General features: G+C 38.8%; 1 protein-coding gene across 2 annotated transcripts in view; it reads right to left on the minus strand.

Annotated features, from left to right (window-relative positions):
• ATP8B1 (ATPase phospholipid transporting 8B1) overlaps positions 1–21,079 on the minus strand; it is a 142,922-nt gene that overhangs the window by 47,306 nt on the left and 74,537 nt on the right. For both annotated transcript variants that reach the window (XM_084628057.1, XM_084628056.1), the window contains 14 exons: positions 17,834–17,932; positions 17,687–17,748; positions 17,118–17,190; positions 16,937–17,007; positions 13,333–13,415; positions 10,852–11,010; positions 10,422–10,510; positions 9,417–9,607; positions 8,168–8,376; positions 6,390–6,433; positions 6,042–6,198; positions 3,012–3,200; positions 1,996–2,108; positions 1,159–1,323 (listed from right to left, as the gene is read on the minus strand). In XM_084628057.1, coding sequence (XP_084484183.1) covers positions 1,159–1,323; positions 1,996–2,108; positions 3,012–3,200; positions 6,042–6,198; positions 6,390–6,433; positions 8,168–8,376; positions 9,417–9,607; positions 10,422–10,510; positions 10,852–11,010; positions 13,333–13,415; positions 16,937–17,007; positions 17,118–17,190; positions 17,687–17,748; positions 17,834–17,932 — 1,704 coding nt within the window. The remainder of the gene's footprint in view (positions 1–1,158; positions 1,324–1,995; positions 2,109–3,011; positions 3,201–6,041; positions 6,199–6,389; positions 6,434–8,167; positions 8,377–9,416; positions 9,608–10,421; positions 10,511–10,851; positions 11,011–13,332; positions 13,416–16,936; positions 17,008–17,117; positions 17,191–17,686; positions 17,749–17,833; positions 17,933–21,079) is intronic.

The raw sequence follows: 21,079 nt of genomic DNA on the forward strand, positions 1-21,079 counted from the left end.
ATAGAGCATAATAGGCAGTATGAACTAAAACAAACTGCCAGCATGAAGTTTACTCAGTAAGTGGATCCTATTTATAGTCATAATTGTGCAGTTTGTTTGCAGCAAAGAGTTCCAAAGAGGCTTCATCTGAGACTTCTTAAATCCAGAAAAATTTACTGTAAAAGATTCCCACAACAATACTGTTGCAAACTGGGCTGCATGACTGAGATGGTATTCCAACACTCTGATCTATAATCAATTTTTAGAAAAGCAATCCAACATATATTGCAGGCTCAAATGGAAAATCAGCAGTTAACAGTATGATTATCCTGTAATTCACAGTTGACCAAATCATTTTAACAATAAACTTTTCCTCAGTATACTTCAGATGGCAAATTTCTACTCTCTAATTACCCCAGAGAAACTCTTGTAAAGTCAATAGCATTTGCCAATGCAATAGAGCCTGATTTGGCCCAGGGTATTGGGTTTCTTTAAAAAAAAAAAAAATCTTCACAATGACTGTGATGAGAACTTTTGTTTATTTAAATGCTATTTGCAATTTATAGTCTTGCTTCTTATGAATTGGTCTGGAATATACCCAATTAGAGTTATCTGAGTGACGTATCTTGATCAGACTGTTTGGTTCATCTAGTCTCACCCCCTGTGTCAGGCACATTAAGCAATACTCAATCCTTCAAATGAAGGCAAATTACCCCATAGCATACTAACCAGTTGCATCACACAGAGTGGAGGTAAATTTAATACTAGAAGTATTTCAGAGCTTTAAGGATGAAATAACCTTTGAACAGCTATAGCAAGGTTCCCCTTTTGCAAATTATTTGTCGTGTAGTTACCGACATAGCAGATAGCTGTTTATCTCCCAAATTTTAAAACCTGAACTTTTTTTAATACAACTTATTTCTGAGCTAGCACTACAGAGATACTAGCCGACTTTTTGGAATGGAGGAAAAACGTCCAGTGAAAGCTAAACCAAAGAAATCCATCTTCCTTCATTCCCTGAAGCTCTCTACAAGAGAGTTTTGGTAGTCTCACAAAATCTTAATTAAAATTGCACTCACAAATGTTCTAATCAAAAAGGACTATTCAGTTTCCACAATGGTCTGCTACTAATTGGACAAGAATAAAAACACATTTATAATTTAAAATATTACAACTTACAATAAGGTTTTTTTCTATTTCTTCATATACATTATCCAGGGCTTCATCACGGTTACTTGCAGCTACACTAGATTCCATGAACTTTTTATTCCATGTTTCATATTCATCATGACTAATGTCCTTGTAGCAGAGGCATAATGTCCTCAAGGTCTCATTTGCAAAAATCTATGGAAAAAGAAGAGAAATAAGCTGCATAGATTTCAATATTGGCTTAAAATTGAAGTTGAGAAGACATACTCTGACTAGTCAATCTGAAAGAACTCAGTCACTGGTTGCTACTGTACTCAGACTGTATAGTGAAAGTTGGACATTGCAGAATATCCAAAGAAGAGCTGCAGCCTGAAAGAATTCTAATCCTTCACTTCTGGTGTTAAACAGAAGATTCTATAATCATTTGGAAAAAATGTAAAACAATCAATCCAGTAATAGTACCTAGTGCAATTTATCAGTCAATCTAGGTAGGTCTAGAAAACATGCTGCAAAGTACAAGTAAAAAATAGAATGGAGCGGGAAAGTCCGAAGTGACATGCAAGTTTCTCAAATAATGAAAAACTAATTTCCATATGTACAATGCAAACATATAAGATACAATTCCATTAAAAAGAAAAAAAAGGGAGGGGAAATCACATTATGATTTCAAACATCAGAACATCTCGTAGCAGCAAGGTAAGTTGTTTTGGCTGCTATTCAGCTTTTTTGAAAACTTTGATCTAATAGTACTATGGAGCTATATTTTTCAGAATTGTTTAGCAAAATAGAAATAAGTCAATTCAATGCAGTTGTAGGTAGCTTAGTTTTACCCATGTTAAAAATGAAATTTTAAAAAGCAAAACTTACATCTAGTGCTTCCTGTGTAATCTGTCTCTGACGATTCACTGGATGCAAACGTTCATAAATTACTGTATCAGCTCCTTTACAGTAAAGTCTAATGTTTCCACCTGGTTCTTTTACTAAATCAGAGAAGGGAAAACAAACAAACAAAAGAACCCAAAGAGCAGATGTAATAAAGGATAAATTACTGATCAGACTTTTGTGTCTTGCTATTATGTCATCAGGAAGATCTTTTTTAAAATTAGAGAACCTGAAATATTCCATCAGAGAACTGAAGGTTAAAAAACAGGTCAACCAACACACAACTTCTTTAAACAGGAAGAGACATTCAAGGCTGGTATGCCTAGAGTTAGAATTACTAAATCAAGTTTCTCTCTTATACTGGTATAAGCTCTTTGATGTGGCTCAACAGCTTAATTTTGGTTCACAAACACATCATTTCCTCCTCCAGCCCTGCTGCAAATGAACAAGGTATTGAAATTTGTAAGAACTGTGTTTTGAGAGCATTTTTTAAAAACATCAAAACACAATTTGCTCACAAGGACAGGAGAGAGAGAGACTACAGTGAAGATACGTTACAGTGTGCCTGCACTCGCAATAAACTAAACTAAACCTGAATTTGATATTGTCTGATAGTCCACTACTGAAATTGTTTTAGTGAATTTAAACTTCATGTGCTATAGAAGAAACTAAGATCAAAACTAAAAAACTGTTCATTACTTTTAAGTGAGATAACACTTCAGCATGCAAACAAAACGGTTACTCCTCTCTTGTAACTGTTGTTCTTCAAGATGTGTTGCTCATATCCATTCCAATTAGAGTAAGGTTAGAAAAGCCTTCTGTGTATTTCAGTTTCATTTAAAGCAATTTAGCAGCTGGAAATACAGATTAGCCACCACCATATAACCAGCCATTTTGCCAAAGACAACCATAACAGCACAGTGTTCTACCTCCATTCTACTGGTTTAGAGAGTTTTTCTTTAGGGGTCTCTAAAAAGAAAGCTTTTTCGAGATCAGCTTACCAATAACAGACATTCGTTTTCTATCACTGTTGAAATCCAAGATAGCAAGAACATCATAAGTTCTTTCAATCCCCATCTCACTTATAGTAATAGTATTCTGTGTTCGTGAAAGAAAAACAAATCCAAAGTTTCTGGCTGCTGTTACTAAGGCTCCTTCATCTGGGGAGGCTGCTTGATAGTTGAGCTGACCTATATTAAAAGAGTGAAAAGGGAAGAAAGCCATAGTATATTTTAGTAACTGATGCCCTCGTCTAGTGTGCTGCATTTATAGAATCACAGAATCATAGACTTTAAGGTCAGAAGGGACGATTACGATGGTCTAGTCTGACCTCCTGCACAACGCAGGCCACAGAATCTCACCCATCCATTCCCGTAACAAACCCCTAACCTATGTCTGAGCTATTGAAGTCCTCAAATCGTGGTTTAAAGACTTCAAGGTGCAGAGAATCCTCCAGCAAGTGACCCTGCCCCATGCTGCACAGGAAGGAGAAAAACCTCCAGGGCCTCTTCCAATCTGCCCTGGAGGAAAATTCCTTCCCAACCCCATGTATGGCAATCAGCTAAACCCTGAACATGTGGGCAAGACTCACCAGCCAGACACCCAGGAAAGAATTCTTTGTAGTAACTCAGATCCCACTTTATCTAACATCCCATCACAGGCCATTGGGCATATCTACCGCTAATAGTTGAAGATCAATTAATTGCCAAAATTAGGCTATCCCATCATACCATCCCTTCCATAAACTTATCAAGCTTAGTCTTGAAGCTTCCCTTGGAAGGCTGTTCCAGAACTTCACTCCTCTGATGGTTAGAAACCTTCATCTAATTTCAAGTCTAAGCTTCCTGATGGCCAGTTTATATCCATTTGTTCTTGTGTCCACTTTGGTACTGAGCTTACATAATTCTTCTCCCTCCATGGTATTTATTCCTCTGATATATTTAGAGAGAGCAATCATATCTCCTCTCAGGCTTCTTTTGGCTAGGCTAAACAAGCCAAGCTCTTTGAGTCTCCTTTCATAAGACAGGTTTTCCATTCCTCAGATCATCCTAGTAGCCCTTCTCTGTACCCGTTCCAGTTTGAATTCATCCTTCTTAAACATGGGAGACTAGAACTGCACACAATATTCCAGATGAGGTCTCACCAGTACCTTGAATAACGGTAATATTCTTGGATGAAGATTATCTGGGCCCCCCAGTATAGTCCCATTAAGCTGTTCAAGTTTGGCTTCTACCTCGGATGTGGTAATATCTACCTCCATATCCTCATTTCCATTTGTCGTCCTTCCATTATCCCTAAGCCCCTCATTAGCCTCATGGACAGTTGGGACTTTAACACCCCATGCTTTGTAGCAATAAAGGGCCATATGGCGTGTTTAATAATCTACACTTTTGATTTCTCTGTATAACTCAAGACACATTTTTACTGTGGATTTAATTAAAAAAAAAAAAAAAAAAAAGAGTGACAGAATCTGGGAGCTCATTTAATTCCTGTCCTGGACTCCTTTCAAATAGGCAAGTCATTGAACCTCTCCTTCCTCAGCTTCTCCATCAGTAAAATGGAGATAACATAACTTGGTTACATACAAGTGATTTTTATTTGTAGAATCTTAATTTCTCATTTATTTCATTGCAGCATTTTGGAAGATAAACAGCCTCAAGACAGAAAGCCGTGGTCACATTAACCACTGGAAAAAATTAACTTTAATTAGAGAAGACCAAGAAAAACAGGCACAAAGTTACAGTGAATAAAGTCATGGATTCCAAGGCCAGAAGGGACCATTGTGATCATCTAATCTGACCTCCTATATAACACAGGCCATAGAACTTCCCCAAATTAATTCCTAGTGCAAAACTTTTAGAAAAACGTTCAATCTTGATTTTAAAATTGCCAGTGATGGTGAAATCAAACATGATCTTTGGTAAATTGCTCTTATGGTTAATTGCTCTCATTTAAAAATTGATGTCTTATTACCAGTCTGAATGTATATAGCTTCAGCTTCCAGTCATTGGATCATGTTAAAATTTTTTTTGCTAGACTGAAAAATCCATCATCAAATATTTGTTCCTCATGTCTCCACACAAGTATTTATAGACTGTAATAAAGTCACCCTTTAATCCTTCTCTTTGTTATGCTAAACAGATAGAGCTGCTTGAGTCTCTCGCTCTATAAGTATGTTTGTTTACCTTTTAACCATTCTCCTGGCTCTTCTGTGAACCCTCTGCAATTTATCCACATCCTTCTTGATCTTAATCTAGTTGTTGAATTCATATAAGACCAGGACAACAGAGTGGCTGGAAAATTCAGCACTTTGTCCCCTCCTTTTGCATACAGAGTATGTTTGGACTCAGACTTTTTATCCTTGCTTCCACAGTTTACCACTTCTCCCCACAGCCACCCATCTGCACCCTTAACCTTTATTCATTCTTCAGATTGTAAAGCTCAACATTCCTCTTTATTCAACTTAGTCCTCTAGGGCACTGTATATATTTGTGCATATATTAGAACCATTGTGAGGGAAAAAGCACATTTACTGAAGGAGAAAAGCATCTATAGTTCCAATCATACCAGCACATAAACAAATACTTAGCTGTTTATACACCAAGTTGTCCCACTGAAGATAAACTTCAAGTGTGTGAAATTACATGTGTGTATGTAAAATCTGTTCTTATACCTGTGTGTTTATTTTACCCTTTATTTGGTGTTAATGCTTTTGAAACTCTGTACACCAAATACAGGTTTCCATAAAGTGAAGTGTAATACTGAGAAAATACTAGTCCTCTGTATTTTGTATTTGTAAAACTTAGATTCAGAAAATGTTTATTGAAGCAGGTATTTTATATATATTTATGTCAAAATTGTGAGAATTCAAAAGTTAAATCTGAGACTTCTTGGCACATGTAGAGATGAGCATCTTTAGCGCAAGCACTAGCCTAGAATTAATACAATAGCCAGGTGTTCTATCTCACTTGTGTGAATGATGTTAAAACTGAATCTACCATGTGTGCATTTTACACAAGCAGAATACTCACCATCAGAAGCATCCACCATTACCGTGTGGCAAATTGCAAGCAGAAAAAAGAATTGTCGAACTTCAGTCTCCTTTCCACTTCTAATTTGTTCTATCAGATAATGATCACAAAACGTGAGTTTCCCATCAGCATACATGTTCCAGCTAAAATCAACTTGCTGGATTAGGAAAAAATGAACAGAATTTGAGGTGAATGCAAGTACTTCATGCCTAGATAAAAGCCTCTCACATTACATGGGGGGCAAAAATCCCCTAAATTAGAAGATAAATAAAATCATAAACCTCAACACTTATCTCAAAGCCCCAATGTCTTCAATACATTCCTAGTGAAACAAGTCAACTCACTTACCTCTTCATGGTTTTGAAGTTGTCCAGACCCATCCCTGGATTCGCCTGTAATGGAAACAATATTGTTCTGAAATCTTAAAGGTGGGTATCTGACAATTTCAATGTCTATTGCTCAAAGTAGACAGAATACAAATTAAAGGGCATTTCAGTGTACCTGGGTTTTTATATTGGCACCCATCATTTTATAGTATACAATAGTTTACAAAATTAGTTTGGGGTTGATTAAAACATTTTGTTCAAATTTTAACTTTTCATTTTAGAATATATAATAAATTAAACCAAAAGTAGTTTAAAAATGAAAGATCAAACATGCTGTTACAAAAAGGTAAAAAAAAAAAAAAGGAACTTTTGACTTTAAACATCTTTTCCCCAAAATTTGGTTCTAAATGAATTTGTGAAAGGCAACATATTTCAGTGAAACATATTGCTTTTGACAAATCAGCATTTTCTGACAGACAGAATTTTCCTTTGGCAAAATTTCCAATCATTTCTACTCAGCATTGACTTAAATACCAGCTATAAAAATTTTTTATGCTATGGCTCTTTTAAAAATGGCTAAAAAAAACAACAGCAACAGCAACCCCCCAGCCCTGATTCTGAATAACTTTAGCAGCAATCATTTAGTCAGGAAAGTTTAACCAAAACTGGCACAACTGCACCCTGCAGGTGAAGCAAGAAGTAAAACCAGCATATCCCATGTACCAGAGCTGGCCAGAGGATGACAATTGCATTCATGACAACTTTTAAATATGTTTTTGTTCCTCACAGGAACCGAATCAGGCAGAGTTTTCATCTCAGATCACTCTGAACCAGGCAGAGTAGGATCTTGAATCTGGGTCTCCCACATCCCAGGCCACTGCCATAGCCACCAGGTTAAAGTGTCTCTCTCTCCTTCTCCCTTCTTGACGAAAAACTTAAATCAAAACAGATACATCGCCACAAAATATTTCAGCTTTTACAAAACTATCATTTTGTCAAAATATGCTATTAGCCAAAAGTGTTCCAACCAGCTTAACTAGACAGGCACAGACCACACTCATTGAGACTGGGAACCAGCATAATGGCGTGTGGTCCCTTTTTCTGCTCCCTCTGTAAAGCTCCTTCAGAAATTGTACTGCTCACCCCTCTGCCCACCAATTAGCTCCCCCGAAATGGAGAATTCTAGAGTCCAGAGTGGGTGAGTTAATGCTGATTGGATCATCATTAACATAGCCACAAAGTGTTCAGTGGGGTTAGTGTGCAAAGTGCCCATTTCCCATAGCCATCTGCCCCCATCCCTGCCCTTCTGTCTACTACACATAAGCTGGGAGTGTGGAGAGTGGAACAAGGGAGAAAATGTTTTGGAAGAGGCAATCTCATGTTCATCCCTCAGAACCAGCTGGATCTCTGTCCTTGTAGAAGCAAAAAGGTACCATACCCTTTATATTTTGGGGGTTGAGAATGTCAGAATTCTCACAGCGGAACACACTTGTGTCACTGAACTGCATTAACAAATAAGTACTTAATATAGTGGGCATGCAACAGTTAAGATTGAAAAACAGTTGTCAGTAGAGAGGCGTAATAGTTAGCAATGACCCAGACTTGCAGGGATGGTGTCCCTAGCCTCTGTTTGCCAGAAGCTGGGAATGGGTGACAAGGGATGGATCACTTGATCATTACCTGTTGTGTTCATTCCCTCTGGGGCATCTGGCATTGGCCACTGTCGGAAGAAAGGATACTGGGCTAGATGGACCTTTGGTCTGACCCAGTATGGCTGTTCTTGTGTTCTTATGTACTTACCATATGTTTGTCCATTTATGCAGCATTTTTTGAATGCCATGATGTTCTGTGTAAGCGTTCCTGTCTTATCCGAGAATATGTAGTGGATTTGTCCAAGCTGTTCATTCAGAGTGGTGGTTCGGGCCTTAGCAGGTGTATCCTTTTCAGGGTAATACATTTGCAGATCCCAGTTTATAAAATAGCTTTGGCCCAAACGAATCACTTCAACACTAATTGAGTAAAACACAACAGCAAGATCATACCATTAACAGGTTGCTATACATTAAAATGCAAAGACATTATATAGATCTATTGAGTTCTGAATGAATTTTCAAGGACACCAATAGAGCAAATAAACCCATGTTATCAGATGTGTTAATATTTAGAAACTATATAAAGGAGCTAAAAGAAAAGGAGTACTTGGGGCACCTTAGAGACTAACAAATTTTAGTCTCTAAGGTGCCCCAAGTACTCCTTTTCTTTTTGCGAATACAGACTAACACGGCTGCTACTCTGAAACCTGTCATAAAGGAACTAGTTTATTTCCAAAAACTCACCCAGGATACAAGCTACTCAAAACAATCAATTCAAAGTGCACAGCTCAGTTTAACAGCCTAGTACGAGTCAGATAAGAGACCCCAAATGGACCATGTCAAAGGTGATCCCATATTGCCACCACTGGAGAAAAAAAAACTATATTCAGTAGTAACATTTAAATACAAAGTAGACATCATCTTGGGGGCTAACTGAATACTAGACTGACATACAAAACTCAAAGTACTTTTCAGTAAAACATGAAGTGTGAGCCAGTTCTCGGTCTTAAAAAAGCTGAACGTAGAACATATGAAAAAATTCAACATAGGGCCTAATCCTGTAAGCAGCTTCTTCCATACAGTTTGTTAATAGGACTGTACAGAATTAGCTACACACAGAAGTAAATTCTTTCAGGATCTGGCCTATCGCTGTACGTTGTTTGAATATTGAAGAAGCGATTTGTTTATGTTTGAAATTTACCACCACACAATATTTAATTTATTAAAGAGGCCAAGTGTTTTTAACATTAATTTTGCATCTTTCAGTCAAGATTTGTACATCCTAATGACACACAGTATGGCTCACCTTCCTTTGAAAATATCCATAAGAGGAAAAGAACAATCATCATCTTTTTGGGAACAGGGGGATTGGAGGAAACCTTATCAAATGGAAATACAGTTAATTTTACTCCAGACCCACCACATTTTCAAGTTTGTTTTTAAAGAGATTTAGTTACCTCACATAGAGAGAAATGGGAACCATGGTGTTAAGAACAATGATGTAGCCCCAAAAATTAAGGAAGCCACGGTACGGAGGGCTGTAGTCTTCACCATCATAGAGGTACCAAGAAGTATTGCCAATCTGCTGCTCCCAGTAAGTGTGTCCAATAGCAAGGCCAGCTGACAGGAGGATCAATACAACAAAGATCTAGAACATAAAGTGCCAAGAGTGTTCTTTGTAAATCAATGGCCTTATTTGCTAGGCTGGATTCCCAACCTTGACCTCTATGAAGATTCTCATGAGACATATTCTTAGTAGTTATTCAATAAAAGGAAAAACAGATCTACTAGGGCAACCTTTCCCTTGAAAATTCCGTTTTAAAAAAAAAAGGACATTTGTCAAGATGATAATAATTACAAGGACACTACGTCCTTACCTATGACAGATTTTTCCCGAAATTGACCTGTGTTTGAATTGAAGAAGCTTTTACAGTCTAATTTTCACATTTTACTATATGCAGATAGCTTGATTGTTGTACTTTAATTCAGTTTGGAAACAAAACTAGCAGCATCGAAGTGCCTGGGGGCCAATTTTTTTTTGGTTTTAGTTCAAGTCTAACTTAGCCCAAGTTTATAACATTGCAGGTGAAATGTTTAAATTAATTTTAAAATAAAAAATGAGCATTTTTTAAAAACAACAACATTCAATGAAAGTTTGTTTACTCACTTTGTAATTGTTTTCCTTTATAATAAGGCCTCAACCTTACTTGCTGTTCCAGAAAGGCAGGTCTATCACTGACATAAAGCCCACTGACTTCATTGAGTGTATAACCACAAAGTGGGATCCACCCATGTGGAACTTGCAAGGTTAGTGCCTAAATTTGGGCCTGAACATACCTGATAGCATGTCGCACTATGGATAATGATAACTGAAACTAGGCACAACAGGACAACATTCACAACTATACAGCATGAACTCCAAAAATATAATAGAGTAAAAAAACCCAATCAAAATCTGTTACCGTGTAAACCATGTAGTTCATGAGAGAGTCAATTTTAGTCCTTTTAAATCTGGTCTTTCCGCTGTTTTTCATTATTTTTGTGTCTCCTCCTAAAAAAACCCAAACAAACAAAATTAATAAAAATAAAAAGACAGACATCAAGTGTGGATATCATTTCATAAAAAAGTGTACTAGATCTTGTAAGTTTGCAGACATAGGGTCTGATCCTGTAGAGTGCCGAGTGCTGTCAAGTCAGGACTCTGATACAGGAAACAACTGGAATTGAAGATTTTGCACCTTTTAAACGTGGGGTGTTCAGGGATCTATCCTTCACACAAGAGCTTCAGTTGAAGTTAATGGAAGTGCCTATGCTGGACAGCTCTGGGACACAGCTTTTACCCAGTGACCTTGCTGTACTTATTTCATATACTTCTATTTGTTATATAAATACCTGCAAATATGACCACTCCATGGCAGAAGTCTGTATTCCTGATTTTACAGCCACGCAACAAAATTTTATCAGCATCCAATGGATAAGTCCTGCTTCTCCAGAATAATGTTCCTGTAAACTTATCTAGTCGATTATTGGGTTCTTCGCATTCAATAAAACCTAATAAAAATATTAAAATTAAATAAATGTAATGATCAATACCAATTGATGTGTTATGAAATACTATACAGGATTTTACTTTAGTCCTTTTACAGGAACAGCATTGGATTCTGTTACAAAAAGTAAAGCATTTAAAAGCAAAAGTTCTGAATGAAACATTTGTTTGAAAATTTGAGTGCAGATATTCAACGCTATATTGCCAAAAATGTTGAATATGGTGAATCCATTGGTATTTTACTTTTAAGTTCATCTGCAGACTACAAATACACAGTATACAGCAGAACTATTTTCTTGCTACAAGTGGCATATTCTATTCAGCCCTCAGTTAAGCAGACTTTCAGCCAATATCTTTACTTTAGTATTTCCTTAACAGTGAAGGTGGTCAACATGGGAGAGGAATGTAGGTTTCTCTCTTACTGGATCTCTTACACTCCAGACTGAGGCTATTATTCAGTATTTGATGCTATTTTGCTTTTGAGACTTAAGTGGCAAGGACCCAACAAGAAAAATACATTGCCATGCTGATAACACGCATGTGGTAAAGATATTCTTCCAAATTTGAATCTTTTGGCCTTTTTCCCTTGTTTGCAAGCTACATTAACAATGTTGAGATCTCTGAAGATTTTTTTGGTAACCTTTTGGCCTAAAGCTTTTAATTAGACATTGTAGCTTATTATAGAGTCAAGGTAGGTGAGGTAATAACTTTGATAGGATCAACTTCTGTTGGTGAGAGAAACAAGGGGCAGGTCTACACTTAACACACTGCATCAGCACAGCTGCCACTGTAGCGCTTCAGTGAAGATGCTCTACACCAACAGGAGAGAGCTCTCCTGTCAGCACAGTTAATTCACCTCCCTGAGAGGCTGTAGCTATGTTGATAGCAGAAGCTCTCTCGCTGACATAGCACTGTCTACACTGGGGGTTAGGTCGGTATAACTATATCGTTATGGGGTATGGATTTTTTACACCCCTGAGTGACATAGTTATACTGATGTAAGTCTGTAGTGTAGACCAGACCAACCTTTTGAGTCACACACAGCTCTTCTTCAGGTCTGGGAAAGGTACTCCCAGCATCACAGCAAAATGCAATGTGGAACAGATTGTTTAGCATAAGTAGTTAGCACATACTGTAAGTTGGCCCATCAAGAGGTTGGCATATTGGGGAGCCATCTTGGTACCCATTGCTGTTCCCATGGTTTGAGCAAAGTGTTTGTTGTTGAATGTAAAATTGTTATGGGTGAGGATGGAAAGGATGAGTTTGGCAATGTGTTTGGGGTATATATCTTTTTGTCCTAGGTCTGCAGAAATGTTAATGGACCACTCTGCCTTGAATGGTCCATTGCAATATGTGATGATTACTTATGCTAAACAAGCTGTTCCACGTTGCATTTTGCTGTGACAGTGGGAGTACCTTTTCCAGACCTGAAGAAGTGCTCTGTGTGGCTTGAAAGCTTGTCTTTCTCACCAATACAAGTTGGTCCAAAGACTGTGTTACCTCATTCACCTTGTCTCTCTAATATCTTGGGACCGACATGGCTACAACTACAATTCATATATTTTAATTTATTGTCGGTCTTGTGGACTTTGTTACTTTTATTACTATTGTGTAAGTTATGATTGGTCACTTCATGTCATGTGGTATTTCTGCTTCCATCTGAAAATGGAATTCAGCTCGTCTTGAAATTTTGGATTCTGATATGTTTATGAACACAAAAATTTCTGTTTCTACAAATGTAAGTGAACAAAAAATATGACTGATTGAATATTGCAATCTGAACTTTATCCAGATTGTGAGAATTTTTAGCATTTTTTATCCATATTTGCTGTAAATTTGTTTGAATTTTTTTCTTTGAAGTATAAAGTATAGGATTGCTAGAGAATTTTAGTAAAGAAATACAGTTCTATCTCAGGTCCCAACAGGAGGGAATGTGAAATTTTAAAAATAAAATGCACTTTGTGTTTGCACAGTTAAAATTATGTTTAATATTAAGAGGAATAGAAACTACTCTACAGGTTCCCAATATAAAACATTTGTTTTTTCACAGAAAACATAGGAATGGAAATGCTAGTTTAGGATCTCCTTTCTCTCCACTCATCAACATACCTCAGAATGTCCATGATCCAAAATCTAGTCTTTCAGATTGTATTGCTGAGCAAAATACAATTTTCAGTCAAACCAGTTACTTGTACTGCACACTGGCATAAAAATAGAACCACATACATATTACCGACAGCCCAGTCTGAGCTCTACATTTTGTTTAACTGTAAGTTATTCAAGCTACATTTGAGCAACTGTAATGAGAATAAAGTGTTTGCACAAACCATCAAATTCTGCCATTGCACTTTCTTCTTGGAGATATCTGTCTGTTATCTCAAGTGACATTTTGAACTTTAAGTTAGTTTCACTAAAAGAAAAAAAAATGATGTTACTAAAATCTGGAAAAAGGAGGAAAATTTGAAGTAACACAAACACACACACATACATATGCAGCTATTATCTGTGCACACCCACTTTGAGAAAATGGTAAAATAGCACATTTGCAAACATTACATGAGTGCATTTGAAATTCCCACGAATTGCACAAGTAATTCTAACAAGAAAGCTTGCTCATTTCTGTCCATAATGGAACTACTGATTGACTTACGTTCACTGTAAATAAGGAAATGTGAGCCAAGAACCTCGCAGTGCCAACTGGCAAGGGGGTGCAGAGCGATTATAGGACTCTTCCGAGTCTGATATGTACTTTCTAGTTCACCAAAGAATGTCACTCGAGGTCTCAAATGAAAGCTGGTGTTGCTCTGGTCATAATAGCATTGTGAAATGTATGTACAGGTACTATGTAAGGAGTGAGTATATACTCAAAATATATTCTTAAAATCTGTATCAAGGTGCTGGTCATCAGCAAAGGTGAAAAATAGGTTTTCTGTCAGACATTAGATGTTTATCTGTAGGTTTATAAATAAATTGAGAATGGTCTTGTTCACAAAGGGTCTCCTATGATTACTCTGAATGGAATGCAAAGGAAGGATCATGAGGACTTCAGAAAGAAACTAACAGGAAGAGAAAAGCAGCAGGTAGGAGGAAACCCTATCTGGAGGTGTACATCAAAGGTTTGCTTGAGTGTACCTGGGGGAACAGGGGAGTTCCCTGGGTACCGTTCACTGAGGAAGTAAAAGGACAGTGATTTTGTTTCATGAAAGAGGGGTCTCAACCAGGCTTAGCTGAAAACACTGGGTGAGATAGAATCATAGAATCATAGAATATCAGGGTTGGAAGGGACCCCAGAAGGTCATCTAGTCCAACCCCCTGCTCAAAGCAGGACCAATTCCCAGTTAAATCATCCCAGCCAGGGCTTTGTCAAGCCTGACCTTAAAAACCTCTAAGGAAGGAGATTCTACCACCTCCCTAGGTAACGCATTCCAGTGTTTCACCACCCTCTTAGTGAAAAAGTTTTTCCTAATATCCAATCTAAACCTCCCCCACTGCAACTTGAGACCATTACTCCTCGTTCTGTCATCTGCTACCATTGAGAACAGTCTAGAGCCATCCTCTTTGGAACCCCCTTTCAGGTAGTTGAAAGCAGCTATCAAATCCCCCCTCATTCTTCTCTTCTGCAGGCTAAACAATCCCAGCTCCCTCAGCCTCTCCTCATAACTCATGTGTTCCAGTCCCCTAATCATTTTTGTTGCCCTTCGCTGGACTCTCTCCAATTTATCCACATCCTTCTTGAAGTGTGGGGCCCAAAACTGGACACAGTACTCCAGATGAGGCCTCACCAATGTCGAATAGAGGGGAACGATCACGTCCCTTGATCTGCTCGCTATGCCCCTACTTATACATCCCAAAATGCCATTGGCCTTCTTGGCAACAAGGGCACACTGCTGACTCATATCCAGCTTCTCGTCCACTGTCACCCCTAGGTCCTTTTCCGCAGAACTGCTGCCTAGCCATTCGGTCCCTAGTCTGTAGCGGTGCATTGGGTTCTTCCGTCCTAAGTGCAGGACTCTGCACTTGTCCTTGTTGAACCTCATCAGATTTCTTTTGGCCCAATCCTCCAATTTGTCTAGGTCCTTCTGTATCCTATCCCTCCCCTCCAGCGTATCTACCACTCCTCCCAGTTTAGTATCATCCGCAAATTTGCTGAGAGTGCAATCCACACCATCCTCCAGATCATTTATGAAGATATTGAACAAAACCGGCCCCAGGACCGACCCTTGGGGCAAGTTTAGTCTCTAGAAAGCACATTAAGATTTTTTTATATGTACCCATTTGTTTCCAGTATTCTTACTCACTATCACTTCAATCTTTATTAAATAACAGATATATTCATTTGGAAAACAAGAATAAATGTAAGTGCTGTGGTTTGGAGCAAAGTGCTGGTCCCGAGCTGAATCTGACAAGCTAGTGTATACTGTTTCCTTGGAAATAGCAGGCCTGGTAATCCTGTGAGTGTTTAGTGGATAAGGGGCTGGGGATGCTGCAGGCAAAGCTCCGTGTATTCCGGGCTGGTGGGTGCCTGTCGTTACCCAGGCGGAAAAAGCAAGATTTGCTGCTGCCAGGGGCTGCTGGTTCCAGGGAGCTGATCCATGGCAGGCGCAGACAAAACTGCTTCATGATAAAGGCATGTAATGGTCACATGCCTCACAACCCTGGGTACCTCGGGGCAGCAACACAGTAAAAATAACCCAGTTATACACTACTTGTAGAAAAATAGACCCAAAGTGGGAAAGCTTTGACAAAATCTTCAACTCTTATTTACATTTCTCAATGGAATAATTTAAAGACAGAACAAACACCTCAGAGTTCAAACAAGGAGAGTCTCAAATGGTGCAATATTCACTTCAGCCACAACGAACACCAGGATGTGCCTTGTTGCTTTGTGATTTCTCACCTCAGAGGCACTGTCAGCACAAAGTGCTGTTTCCAAATAAGTGGATTAGGTTACATCTGTGCATGTACTATTATGTCTTGATATTACAAAATAAAATTCAGAAAAATTGGTTTTAGTTTATTATAACCCTGTATTAATAGTATTTCATCGCCAAAAGGAAAAAAGTGGAAAGGCACTGTGTAAAAAAAGCTTTTTACACATTGTTTCTTCCCCTACCTCATTCATTTTACAAGGGTTCAAGAGATTATCTTTAGACTCATATTAAAAGCAGCAACTAGTGATTTGTAAATTTCCATTTTTAGAGGTTCCCTGAATGTCTCTTTTTCCAGTACATTTCACAAGATCAGTGCAGCTGTAATTTTCCACATTGTTTGCCTATGGCTGCTCAGCTTTTAACTGCTGTTGTTGGGGGTCGGGTGGGGGATGGGATGGGACGTTAATACGATGCCAAATGGTAAAGTTAGTGGGATGGACATAAATGCTTAAAGCCACTGCTTTCCTGATGCAGTAGTTAAGCTTGAGAAAGCTGTTGTAAATAAAGCAGAACCTAAAATTAAACAACTGACAAAATTAAGAGCTCTAGTGAAAAAGAGCAAAACACACACTGACTGCAATGTCTTGTAATCCAAACGGACTCTATACATGATTTTATAGAGTTGTAATGTAGGGAATAAACATGTGGCCCTCAAGATCAATAGAAATTGTGTGGCTAAATCACTGCCAGATGAAAAAATTTACTCCAGCATATCGCACGAGAGATCCATTTTATGCAGAGTCCAGGTCACCTGCACTTCATAAAAGCCATTCATTTTAGAGAGAGTACAAATTAAAATATTTATGAAACAACAACAAAACTCCCACAAATTAATTACTTTAAAATTTGCCAGGTCTAATCACCAGGGTATCCTTCCCCTGAAAGTAGTGAATTTAAAGAATTTCACTACTTTGGAATAATATCTCTGCAACACACACTTCTGCCCTTTCACCATTAAACCAAAAATGACATGTAAGAAATCCCGTAAAAAGAGCCTTACCCATCTAGTTCAGCTGTCTCTACATAACAAAGGCTGTTAGGTTCCGAGCTGGACAGCAGCAGAATATCAGCCTAGTCAAAACAGTACAGTAAATAAATGAAAGCCAAACAACATTGCACCAGAGACAAACTCCATACAAATAAAGAATTTATTTAAAAAAAAAATGAGGCCATTCACTTACAGGAACAAAAGCATTTTTCTTCAGACGAATGACATCTCCAACTTGAATATCTTTCCATTTTGCAGTTTTGAACCTAAGTGTCAAATATTTTTTAAGATTAGTAGGATTCATTTTGGATAGGATAGACATAAATTATACATCATCTTGAAGTGTATGGCATCTTCCCTAGCAGACTTCCTCACTGTCAGAGTAGAAGAGCCTTATATCTCAGGAGAGAAACATTCCTTATTCAATCAGTTCCTGATGACTGAAATTCTTAAGAACTGCAATGCAGGCAAGCTTCATCATTTAACACACATGAATATTTCCGCCTCTTTCCCCAAAACTCACGCTTGACACAGACTCAGTGCTGGGGTTTTTTTGTTTTTATGAGACTGTTCTTTCAAACTACAAGGGATTGGATGTAGACAATTAACTTTAATTGTTAATAGGAGTTACACATACAAGTGGATAAACAGTGGAGAACTGCAATCTAAATGTACAATATAATCTACAATTGAAGTTCTGCAGAAGTAATCAGTAACTAGTAAAAACATTACTTTCAAAGTTAAAGCAAAACTTTACAATACCTTCCATCCCTCATAACATCACATGTCCGATTATTAATTTCGTTATCCATTCTATGGCGAGCCTTAAGGGGACAGGAAAAAGGAGTATGTTTACTCTTACATATTTAAATAATTTATCAATTTTAACATTAAGAAAACATTTCTTACGATGTCATCCACTAGGTCTTTGATTGCAGTTATCCCAAGCACCAAGAGCAAAGGCAGTAGTGTTGTATACCACGATAAAGTCGTTATCTGAGGAATTGTCTGTGAATGTGAACAAAGATCAGTGAACAACTTGGTGAGTCACTTTAGTGGCAAAAGGGTCCAACAGATCATCTAGTCTGACCTCCTGTACAGCACAGGCCTCCAGCACCACCCAGCACCTACACGCTAAACCCAACAACAGAAATTAGACCGAAGCATTACAGCCCACTGGAAACTACACTATTATGTGCCACAGGCAGAGAATATGAGGGACTGAGACACCCCTGCCTGTGTCCCCTGAAATGGCATGGAAATGATTATGTGAGTCAGATAATCCTGGCAAGTGACCTGCACCCACATGCTGCAGAGGAAGGAGAAGAGCACCCAAAGTCATGGCCAATCTAACCCAGGGAAGAATTCCTTCCCAGCTCCACATATGGTTACCCGTTAGACTCTGAGCATGTGAGCAAGATCCACCAGCCAGCCAAGCACCTGAGAGAGAGAATGCTCGGGGCCATCTCAGAGCCCTGGCCCACTGCGCCCAGTGTCCCATCTCCAGCTTCAGATGAAGGAGACCAAAAAGCCTCAGAATACAATCTGGGGAAAGAGATCCCTTCCTGACCCCTGCATGTGGCCAGCTGAAGCCCTGAAGCAAGAGCTTTTAGGAATATGAGACAAACCAGAAATGAGCTCGAGGGATGTTGATCCCTTCCCTCTATATCACATGCAACCCTATCAAACAATGTGCCCAGATCTCTTAAAACCAATTAAGTTGTTTGCAACCACAACTCCTACTTGAAGGCTGTTCCAGAACATTATCCCATGTGATGGTTAGAAACCTTTTTCTAATTTCCATCCTGAACTGGTTCATGGCCAGTTTACACCCATTTGCTTTTGTGCCAACACCTTGCCCTTTAGTTTAAATAGTTCTTCACTCTTCCTGGTGTTTACCCCCCAATGTCTTTACAGAGCAATCATATACATTTTCTCACCCTTCTTTTTTTCCTAGACTACACAAGCCAAGCTCTTCCAGTCTCATCTCATAAGAGAAGCTCTCAATTCCCCATGATCATCCAAATAGCTCTTCTTTGCCCGTTTCAGTTTAAATTAATCTTTCTTGAACATGAGAGACCAGAATTGTACACGGTGTTCCAAGTAAGGTCTTACCAGTGCCTTGTACAACAGAATTAACACTTTTCTATTTCTACTGGAAATGCCTCACCTAATACATCCTAGGATTGTATGTGCCTTTTTCACAGCCACATCACACTGGTGGCTCATAGTCATCCTGTGACTGACCAACACACCTAGGTCTCTCTCCCCCTTTGTCACTTCCAAATGATGAGTCTCCAGCTTGCAGCAGAAATACTTACTAGACCTTGCCCTTTGAACTATTGAATTTCATCCACTTCAGTCTTCAAGGTCATCCAGATCTTCCTATATAATATTCTGATCCTCCTGTGTATTGGTGATGCCTCCCACCTTTGTATCAGCAAACTTCATTAGCACCCTCCTATTTTTTGTGACAAGGTCATTAACAAAAGTATATCCTAAGATTGGTCCCAAGACAGATCTCTGAGGAATTCCACTAGTAACCTTCTTCCAATCTGATAGTTCACCTTTCAGCACAACCTGTTACCTTCTCCTCTTTAGCCTGTTCCTTATCTACCTTACAACTCTTGTGCTAATCCCCATCTTCTCACATTTAACTAACGATTTCCCACGTGATACCATGCCATATGCTTTTACTGAAGTCCAAGGATATTAGAGCTACTGCACTTCCCTTATCTTAAAAGAAAAAAAGGGAGGAAAAAAGGAAAAGTTTTTTCTTCAGAAAAGGTTATTCTGGAACGATCTACTTTTGGTAAACACACATTGCATTACATCCCCTTTATTATTTACTTCTATGAATTTAAATTATTTTTTCCTTCACCATTTGTTCTAAAGCCTTGCATACTACGGAGATCAGATTAACAGGTCTGTAATTGCCCTGATCACTTTCCCCCACCCCATTTCTTAAATACAGGGATGATATTACCATTCTCCAGTCATATGGTACAACCCCCATAAAGGACAGATTTATTAAAAATTCTCAGAACTGGCAGTCTCATATGCCAGTTCTGGAAGAGGAAGTTACTTACCTATAACTCAAGTTCTTTAAGATGTGTGGTCCCTATCTGTGTTCCACGGAGGGCTTATGCATGTGCACCATGCATCCAGAGATGGAGAATTTAAAAGTAGCATCCATGGCTCCGCACATGCTCCCTGACTCACTTCACAGCTTTGTCCAAGGTGATAAAGGGCGGGGTGGACCAACTGTGTCTCCAGTTCTTCTCCACTGCAAATCAACAGATCTGCAGCAGAGGGGAAGGAGGGTGGGGAGCAGAATACAGATAGGGACCACACATCTCAAAGAACCTCCAGTTACAGGTAAGTAACCTCCTCCTCTTCTTCAAGTGATGATCCCTATTGTATTCCACTGAGGGTGACTAGCGAGCAGTCCCTAAATTGGAGGAGGGTACAAGGATGCAGATGGGATAGATGAGTGGAGGACAGCTGCAACAGAGAAGGCATCCATCACTGGGTCCTGCATTAAGGCATAATGCTCAGCAAAGGTGAGAACTGAACTCCACCTGGCCACTTTACTGATATACCGAAGCAATACGTCATGGAGGGAGGCCTGGGTTCTCGTTGAAGGGGCCCACACCCTTGAGGGTGGCTGGAGGCCAGATAATTGATAGAAGAGTGTAATGCAGCTCAAAATCCACTTAGAGATTCGTTGTGTGAAGATTGCCTGCCCCTTAACTCTTTCAGCTATTGCAACAAACAGCTGGGGGATTTCCTGATCGGTTTCATCCTTTTCAGGTAGAAGGCCAATGCCCAATGGACATCGAGGGAGTAGAGTCGCTGTTCCTCTTCCAAGGCGTGTAGCTTCATGAAGAAAACAAGTAAGTGAATGGATTGATTAACGTGAAATTGGGGGATGACCTTTGGCAAAAATTTGAGATGCAGACACAGGGATACTTTATCTTTATGGAAAGTCATGAAAGGAGGGCCCGGTATCATGGGGCCAAATTCACCTACCCTCACTGATGTGACACTAACCAGGAAGGCACATTTCATGGAAAGAAGGGACATTGAACACTATCGCAGCAGTTCAAAGGGTAGTTTCATTAGCACAGATAGGACCAAGTTAAGATCCCATTG

Source organism: Lepidochelys olivacea, assembly GCF_965140295.1.
Source record: "Lepidochelys olivacea isolate rLepOli2 genome assembly, chromosome: 5".
NCBI lineage: Eukaryota > Metazoa > Chordata > Testudines > Cheloniidae > Lepidochelys > Lepidochelys olivacea.